At 42.8% G+C, this 9759-nt stretch overlaps 1 protein-coding gene across 1 annotated transcript in view; it reads left to right on the top strand.

Moving 5' to 3' along the window:
* The first annotated feature begins 6410 nt into the window (after positions 1 to 6410).
* LOC116671578 (endonuclease domain-containing 1 protein) overlaps positions 6411 to 9759 on the top strand; it is a 4305-nt gene continuing 956 nt past the window's right edge. The window contains exons 1-2 of the mRNA XM_032502932.1: positions 6411 to 6768; positions 8123 to 9759. The exon at positions 8123 to 9759 is cut by the window's right edge and continues 956 nt beyond it. Of these exons, the coding sequence (XP_032358823.1) occupies positions 6487 to 6768; positions 8123 to 8743 (903 nt within the window). The 5' untranslated portion in view covers positions 6411 to 6486 and the 3' untranslated portion in view covers positions 8744 to 9759. The remainder of the gene's footprint in view (positions 6769 to 8122) is intronic.

Below are 9759 nucleotides of genomic sequence, written 5' to 3'. Positions count from 1 at the left end.
CCCCCCCACCCCGTATCCGTCTGACTGCCTCGGTTTCTTGTGTTTTTTTCTCTCACCCTCCCAAGCCAACTCAAAAAATTCCTTAATGTGTCCACATGAACTGTCTGTTGTCCTGTGCATTATGTTGTGATGTTGTATTGTTGTGATGCTGTGATGTTGTGATGTTGTTATGTTGTTATGTTGTGATATTGTTATTGTATATTATGTTGCTGTCTGCATTGTTTCCTTTCGAGAAAGCGTGTGGTGGCGCTTTTCCATAGCTGCCGCTCCAACCTAAGTCAAATTCCTCGTATGTTTGTCATACCTGGCGAATAAAGCTGATTCTGATTCTGATTGGACAATTCATTCATTCATTCATTCATTCATTCATTCACAAATAATTTCAGCACAAGACAGATTGAAAAACTGCGATGGAAATGCAAGTGCAACTGTCATGAAGGAGCTGTTTGTGCCATTTTAAAATATATGATGGATGAGAGTGTTTTGATGTGCTTTGCATGTATTTTCAGCCATGAAACAAAGTATTGGACAATTCATTAATTAATTAATTCACAAATAATTTCAGCACTAGACAGATTGAAACACTGCATCGTAAATGGGGCTTCTTCCTAGTTTCAGGGTGGATGTAGTGTGGTGCTGCCTCCAGCCTCTGAGCCCTGACACCAGACTGCCCGGCCAGACGGAGTCCGCTGGCAGAACCACGCAGCTACCGCTCCTTTTTATGAGTCTCCACTGCTGTTTAGCTCCAGTCTGGTAGAATCATTTTGGTGTATTATTACTAAGTGTGTGCATATGCAGTACATGTGTGCGCTGTAATATTTAAGTAGCTAAAAGAAAAAGGTCTCCACGGCCTTACAATTTACAGCTTCAATCGGGATGGAGGAGCTTTGACAGTTGGCTGACTTTAAACTCTGTCGGAATCGGAAGTCGAGACATTTAAGTCGTATTTAAATGATCTCTTCATTTAGTGTGACACTATGATTGATTTCTTTATTTTCTAGAGGAGTAGGCTGCGATCAATTCAGAGCAGCATATCGCTGCGGCCCCTGTTTGGGAACCTGGAGACGATCAAAATGAGAGGAAAATGTGACATCATGAGGCATACCATAAGTCAAGACAGAACGCTTGCGGTCGGACATGTTTTTCAGTAGTTCACAGAAGCCTGAGTCGCGTGTGCCTGCCTCCTTTGTGAATCATCTTCTGTGTGACAGGATTCATTTTCTGTTTTACAGTTTTTGTTTTGGTGGAGGAATTTAGTTGATTTTGTTGGTGGGGGGGAGGGGGGTTTGTTTTTCCACATGCACCAGATCTTGTGGTTTTCGCGTGACGAAAGTCCGCGAGCACCGCCTTTTCCGGAATGGGGTGGACAGACTCGGCCAATAGGTCCTTGAGTTTCCACCGCATAACAACAATGTTTCAATTTGTCTAATCGGGGGTATTTAGGCTAAGTAAACTATCACTCTTCAGGATTTCATCTGCAGCCACAGCCCAGTCATGCAGACTTCTTATGCAAACCATTTGTGTGCGGTGGAGAGTGGGTGTGGGCAGGCCAGCCAGTGGAGATGACGGGGGGATTGGATAACTCAGAGGGAAAAGTCTGGGACCCAGAGAGTGAGAGGTCTTGGCAAGGAGCTGGAAACCACATGCAGCTTGCGTGATTGTGGTTCTCTCACAGAATTCTCTGCTGGTCCCTCTTTACTTCCTCTTGCAGCTCTCTGAAGCACCTGCGTGCCTAACCGCTTGCTCTTTGTGACCCTTGAACTCGGCCAGAGAGAGTTCATGTGTCCCGTCATCTCACCGGTGCGGCGTGGTCTGTGAGTGTCTGGACGGTGATAGTGTATTTATTTTTTGGCTCTACTCCAGCATATTAGATTTCAGATAGAAGTCTGTGAATGTTGAAGTGACGTCTTTCAGGACAAGAATATTGCGATATCTGATTTTCTCCATATCGCCCAGCCCTTCGTAAAGGGTCTAAATACTTCCGGCATTTTGAAAATCCAACGTGCTGGAGCCAACACCAAATACCATGTGTCACTGTCCTAATACTTACTCTACTGTAGATGCAGGTTCATGCAGAACCGGGCCTTAAATTTGAACAATACAGTCTGCGCTGGTGCAAACAGGCCCACAATCACATTACTGCTTACCTTACCCAACTCCTCCATCTCAGTTTCCTGCATCGATTTAGGATCATAACTGGCCTCATAAAAGTTAGAGAGGGGGACATGAGAGCCAAAATCCAGACCCAGCCAGCAAGTTTTAATGGTACAGGTTTATAATGAAACACTCCTTGAGCCTTTCTCCCAAAGCGCTGACGTTATCCACTGGACACACGCGCATATTAAAAGCGCACGCTATTTATAAAGTGTGGGACAATCAGCGAGGCAAGGCAGCGGGGAGTGGAGAGGATGTGGAAGTGTGTGTGTGTGTGTGTGTGTTTGAGTGTGAGTGTGAAAGTGCTCCAAATTGACCGCTACCCAGAGGTCCATCTGCCTCGGTTACACTGTGGCGTTGTGTCATGAGGGGTTTTGAGCGGTGGAGCGGAGCGCTGTGTTGTTGTAAAGAGCAGATGTTTCGAGGTCACTGCTTCTCGATCCGCCTCCCTAGAAGTGTTGACACTTGTGGGTAGGAGCCGTACTTAATGATGGAATCATGATGTGTGGGTTGTGGCCCATAGGAAACACAGAATGAGCGCCGTGGCCGTTTACATCCTCGAGCTCCGATGATTAGCTACAACAGCACCCTTCAGCGTCAAATCAAACCCAACTCTAGTTTTGAGGTTTGGGCAGTCACATTTTTTGTGTCTGTGAGATATTTTATGACACACAGAAGGAGTTTCCATAGCATTTAGGGCTGTGCAATTAATTGCGATCACAAAAAACGATTATTTTGCACATTAGGTTTTGTCAGTAAACTCTTGTTTTTAGTCTCTTGTTGGGAATTCAAATTTCAACAGGAAAGTGTGAAGGTAAATTTCACAGTTCAAGGTGTTTTCACTGTTGAACAAGTTCAACAAATGCAACATTTATCCAAAAGTTGACAAGTAATAGTGTTAAAGAATCCTGATTTTAATATTGGCCAAAACATTTGCGATTATGATTTAGTTTATTTTTTTTCCATAATTGAGCAGCCCTATTTTAGGGGGCATCCATGTTGTTCATCCCTGGTCAACATTGTCTCCACCTGCTACAATCTAAGGATTTTTCCTCTGATTGAAGTTCACATATTCCCATGTGTGTGGTCACCACCCCCAGTCTGTAGCATCTGGTTACCACTCTCACCCAGAAGGCTACTTTCTACATTCCTGCACTGTCCGCCCAATGAGCACACACACAAATGATGTCATTTCCTGCTCAAGGGGCTCCTGCTTGTAGATCACAGATCGCACACAGAACACGTGTCGGCGTCGATACGGGCATACGGCACATCCGGCAACACTTTGGCTTTAACACTAGTCGACAGATTACTGTACATATGCTCTCGGTTTGCCAGGGATGTTCATCATTTCTGTAGTTACTTTACACATGAAGATCTCTGCACGCAAAACACATCACGATTAGCCGATTAGTTGATGACAGAGCAGTTCTGATCGTTTTCCAGTTTCTAAAAGGATTTTTCTGCATTGAGTACTTTTATTTTAATACTTAAGTACATTTTCCTGATGATATTTACATACTTTTACATAAAGGTGCACTATGAGTTCCTGGATGGTTTCAGCGCAATTTCATTTTTGTCTCAAATCGTATGCATCTCTCGCTCCATCTCTCCGTAGCACTAGCCCCCCCCCCCCCCAGTCTCGAGACATCGCAGGGGTCGTAAACGTCAACAGACACTAGAGGCACAGGATAGGCACCAAAACACAACAAACCACTCCAGCCAATCACGGCCCAAGCAGGGTTGGGGGGGGGGGGGGGGGGGTTTAGTGACAATTATGGAGGGGCGAGCTTGCTCCGTTTTGTTTGAAATGTACTTGAAACGTCAACAGAAGTGACCATGCAGGAACTCATAGTGCACCTCTTTATGTTCAAGTTCAATGACTTTTACTTGTAACAGAGTATTTGTACAGTGTGGTATTGGTACTTTTACTTAAGTAAATGATCTGAATACTTCTTCCACCACTGCTCGTTGACAGTCATTCCACAGCTACATGTAGCTACATGAATCACATTGCTTCAGTTGTGTAGTTTTTGGTTTAGAAGCATTTATTTGTGATTTATAGCGGTAGAAAGTGCTGCTATACTCCGTTAAGTCAGTCTTCGACTGCAATGATGGACAGGAAGTAAAGCCATACACTGATTTTTGTTTATATATATATTCACATGCACGTAATTTATATTCATACTGACACCTATAGTAAAATTATGCTTATCATAATTACTGTTTATCATGTTGAAGTGATATTGATGATGAGGATGACGTCAGGGGGTGTTGACTCTTTATGTAGACCTCACCTGGCACAGGTTGAGGTCTTATAATGCATAAGCCTGAATTGTTGACGTGGGTTGACGTCGGCATGTGCATCAGGTGTGATCTAGGATTTGCCCTCCTGCTCTTTCCTTAACAGGATGTATTTTTAGTGCAGACTGTATCTCAATCCTGACTCTTGTTAGTTAGTCTTGATCTGATACCTGTGAGTGTTACCTCCTGAAGCGATGGCGCACTAGTCAGGCGCGTTAAAGAATCCCAAATGGACTTTCAGTGTTTCTCAGAGACTAAAAATACACACTGATGAATAACGGTTGATGCACGAGACGGCACGCGATGCTTCGACAGCTGCGAGCCGGCCCCTCCACTTTCATCTTGTCTCATTCCTTACGCTTCATCTGCTTGGACAAAACGCTCTCAGAGGAGCGTCGTGCACAGATGAAGTCATCATTTGTCTGGTGGAAGTGTTATCGGGACCCAGCAGCACTAACACATGGAAAACCCAACGACTTAATGCATCACAGAGGCTTAAAGGGCCCTTGTTTCTGCCAACGTGATTGGTGGATGCTGAGACAGGAGTAAACATGAACCAGCATCTGCAGCTCTTCTGATGGAAGGAGCCACAGCAGGAACTCGGTCTAGTTTTCATTGGTTGTGCCTCTGCTGCCATCTGCTGCTGGACGGCGGTAATGTTCTCCTTTAACAGACATTCACTTTGTTTAGCAGACTTGAGAAATAACTGATATTTCAAGCAGGGGCGGGGCTAGAAGGGGGGCAGGGGGGGGAATAGGATTGCCCCCAATCCATTGGTCTAGAGTGCTGTCACTTGGCCAATCTTCCCAGCCCTTGTCACATGACCAATTAATGTTTCCGTGACGACTATCCAAAATTCTAACACCATGGAACCTGCTCTTATGTATTTTTTAAAGAGGCAGACTGAGCCTTTAGAAAGGGTTTTGTATTCAGATATACACATGGTTTAAAATGAATGTAATGCTTAATTTAGCCGAATTACATTATGTTGTTATATCCTATCCAATGTTTCCCATATTTCTAAGCCTATTGGCCTTGTCCACCTGCCACTTTACTCGTATGAAAGCCATGATGTCTCTCTCCCTCATGGGGGGGGCAAATTCTCCGGGCGGGCAAAGCAGAGAAAGGGAGGTATGCACTGTATGCACAAGTCAATGTGATGGCACGCAAATATAATCATGTGCCCAGATGGTGTTAAAACTGCCGAAAACTGAAAAAGGAAATTATCTAATTGTGATTATTTTGAATGTGATTGTGTAATGATTCACAATAATGGAGGGAATGATCATTTTTGTATCGTTGATCTCATTTTATTGAAAAATATTCAAATCCCCAAAATTGATTTATAGTGTGATTTCGGCGAGGATCCGTACAAAACCAAGATGTCGTCAGTAGTGTGTGGAGAGGGTTTGGAGGCCGGGCGTCTCTGCAGCGCCATCATTACGAGTGGTTTTACGCATATTTTTTTAAACAAAAATTGGACCCTACCTGCGTTAATGAATCTTTCTCAAACTGCCAAGATGGACAAGAGTAAGTCATATATATGCGACTAGTACTATTTTAATTTATGCATAAATCTGTGTTGCTTACCTTATTCATAAAATGTAATCTATTGGCTTTAACTGAGCCCACACATTGGCACAAGGTACACTTCTTGCTTTTTGAAACATTGGAACAAATATTTGATTGTTTTAATCACTTTGATTGTACTACATTCAATATCATAATATTAATTTTTTTGTCTTGTGTGTGTAGTTGTGTTGTACGTATTGTTGTACTGATATGGACCTGTGTGTCTCCAATGAAACTGAATTGAAAGTGCAACAGTCGTAGGAGTCAGTGGCTTTGGTCCCTGAAAGAAGCACATGACTGAAACTGATGTTGACAGCGTGCTTCTGCTTTCACCACGAGCTCATGTGGAAAAGGAGAACGACGTTGTTGATTCAGTCCTCTCTGGAATTCACCCAGACCCTGTCCCTCTGCAGGACACACCTTTGGTTATTTGACTGCCGGCTGTCTGTTGACACCATGTCGCGTCTCTACGCCCTGGCGGTGGTCCTCGTGGTCTTCGCTGGATGCTGGTGCACGTGTGCAGCTGATGTCGGGGATTTTGCTCCGTGCCTGCAGTTCTTCTACAAGTCTTGGCCTCCTAAAGGTCTGGCTGGGACCCCGATCTGCCAGCGTTACTACAACCAGTACCGCTTCGCCACGCTGTACAGTCGGCCGCGCCGCTCCCCCTGGTTCTCGGCCTATGTGTACTCGGCCCCTGCAGGGAAGAGACCCAGCGCGTGCTGGAAGTTTGAGCCCCAGGTGAGGATATTTCAACACTGTGTTGAATGATTTATAGATCTGAAACTTTAAACTGTTAGCTTCTTATTAAAGAATGCAAACAGGTGTCTGTTTAGTCTTGATATTTAGATTCAACTTGGCCATTGTGCAGAGTAAAGGTACAAAGACAACACAATGCAGTTTGCAATGTGATATACAAAGTATACACAGGTGGTGCATAGGCAGGACAAGAAATATAAGAGCAGAATAACTATGGCTATGTGATATGAACAATGTGTGAACAATAAGCACAGATATGAGCATGTGTAGTAGCACTGACATTACACTAGTAGTAAGAATAATAAAGATATATGCAGTCTATTAGACGAATATATAATAACAAAAACAGAACAAATGTGAATTGTTCTCTATGAACCATATAGACAGATATGTGAAGAGTCTACATTAATCCAAAGAAGATATTATTAAGTTTGCAGCTTTTGATAAAACCACTATTTTCCAGGTTTATTAACATTGTTTTTCACGTTGTCCTAACGGCTATGTTATATATGTTCAAATAGAAGAAAAAGCGTCAGTTATGTTATATTTTTATTATTGTGTAATATGTTATAACAGTAACTAGAAAATGAGGAAACGAGCTCCAGTGAAAGGAGAACTGTCTCGTGTGTGTGTTCATGGTCGGTCAACTCTCAGAAGAACACTGTGTTGTTGATATATTTAGATTAAAGAAGTAATTATGAATATTAATCTGCTACATGGCCATTTCACGTTTATTTGGACAGCATGTTGTGTGAAAGCAGCGTCATTCTTTGAGCCAGTCTTAAATAATAATAATGATTTAAATTTGGCTTGAATGTAACAACCATATTGCCAAAGCATCACATAAACTACATAAGAAAAATCCCCCAAAAATTGAATAAAACAAGTAATTAAAGCGTATAGTAATTAAATTGTGTGTGTATGTGTGTGTGTGTGTGTGTGTTAGAAAAATTAAAATACATTAAAAAATTGAAATAAAATTAGAAATAAAATGGTAATCGTTTGTGTTAAAAAAAATATTAAAAGTGAAAATAAAAAATAAAACTGTGTGTGTTTGTGTTTGTTAAAAAATAAATATATATTAAAAATTTAAATAAATGGAACAGTAAGTGTGTGTGGGTGTTGGTGTTAAAAATAAATATTATTAAAATTAAAATAATGAAACTGTTGGTGTGTGTGTGTGTGTGTGTGTGGTGTGGTGTGTGTGTGTTGTGGTGTGTGTGTGTGTGTGTGTGTGTGTTATGTTAAAAATTAATAAAATAAACATAAGCACTTTAAACCACACTCTCTTGTCCCCCCCCCACACACACACAACACGCACACCTTCAATGAGCAGCTGGCCAACCCAGGAGCCGAGGGCAGCATGACCCCCTTCCCTCCGGGCCCTGTGGACCAGAACGTGGTGGAGAGCCAGGCGGTGGAGCTGGACTACATCAACTCCACCTATTCCCGGGGCCACATGAACCCCAGCCTCCACCACCAGAGCCACGAGGACCGCTCCGCCACCTTCACCCTCACCAACGTGGTTCCTCAGAAGGCCGGCTCCAACGACGGGCCCTGGGAAGTCCTGGAGTGGACCGTCAACAAAACCTTACAGGCCTACTGTCTCGGAGAGGCTTACGTGGTCACCGGGGTCATCCCGTACCGGGTCGACGAGCGCTGGCTCAGGGACCATCGCGTGGCGGTGCCTGAGTACATCTGGTCCGCCTACTGCTGCCCGGACTACAACCACAGTCTCCCAGAAGGACTGAAGGACGCGTTCCCCACGCACGCCGCCGTGGGCCGCAACGACCGCAGCAGCAGCGAGGAGATCGTCCCGGTCAGCCAGACGGCCAAGAAGCAGTTCAGAGGATATGACGTGAGACAAATGTCCCTGGAGTCCCTGGAGATGTACCTGAAGGACCGGTTCAACACGGTGGTCAGTGTGTTCTACGAGCGGTGCTCTGGATCAGACTGATCCTGCACACACAAGTACACACGGACCACATCTACACCATAATTAGAGCTTTGACATGTGTTATTTTGATTTAACTAAGCCTAAATTTAGACTTTTCCCATTTGTAAGCTAATCATTCTAAATTGCCCAAAGTTGATTTCCTGTCCAGTGTATGTGAATAACATCAACTGACAGGAAATAGGCCAGGCTGTTGCCTAGCAATGGAATGCAATTGAAAAGGTCTATAAAAACGATGAACGATGTATTGAACATGCCATCACTAGGATTAAAGTGTGGTTAGGTTAGGGAGATATTGGGATTAAAAGAAACCAAAACCTAATATAATTACTTTTCTTAGATCGCATGGTTGTTGTTGCGTTATATCATACATATATTGTGTTATATATGTATCATCTGCTCTAGCTCTTTCAATTTTTTAGACACACATATGATAATAATAATGATACAGGATGTGAAATTGCAAAAAACGTAAATGTACTGACATTATTATATTTTCTTTGACGGAGGACCCCTAAACACCCCATAAAATACATCTTCCTCAATGTAATGTAATAGATATAATGTGTATATGTGTGTATATATATATATATATAGATATATACTGTATGTGTATATGTGTGTATATATACTGTATGTGTATATATGTGTAAATATATATATATATGTGTGTAAATATACATATGTGTGTGTGTGTGTGTGTGTGTGTATGCCAATTCCAATCTCCCCCCACCCCCCCCCCTTCGTTTTTCCCCCGTTATTGATAGACAGTGTTACATTATTTGAGAGACTATTTGCTCCAAGTTTGCACAAAGTGATCCGATCCACTTTTCCACGTTGATAAGAGCATTAAAATGAGAAAAAAAAATCAAGAAAATGTTTTTTGTTTTTTTTAAATATATTTTAATTGACAGCACTGATTCTGGGTCCATGCAGAGTGTGATTCTTACACACTGCAGGTTTGCAGCCGTGGATGCACCGAACCCATCCGACCACTAGGTGGCGACTCAGTGCAGTAC

This window comes from Etheostoma spectabile, chromosome 21 (genome assembly GCF_008692095.1).
Source record: "Etheostoma spectabile isolate EspeVRDwgs_2016 chromosome 21, UIUC_Espe_1.0, whole genome shotgun sequence".
Taxonomy (NCBI): domain Eukaryota; kingdom Metazoa; phylum Chordata; class Actinopteri; order Perciformes; family Percidae; genus Etheostoma; species Etheostoma spectabile.
The sequence above is the reverse complement of the archived record's forward strand: the minus strand, read 5'-3'. Positions and strand labels throughout refer to the sequence as shown.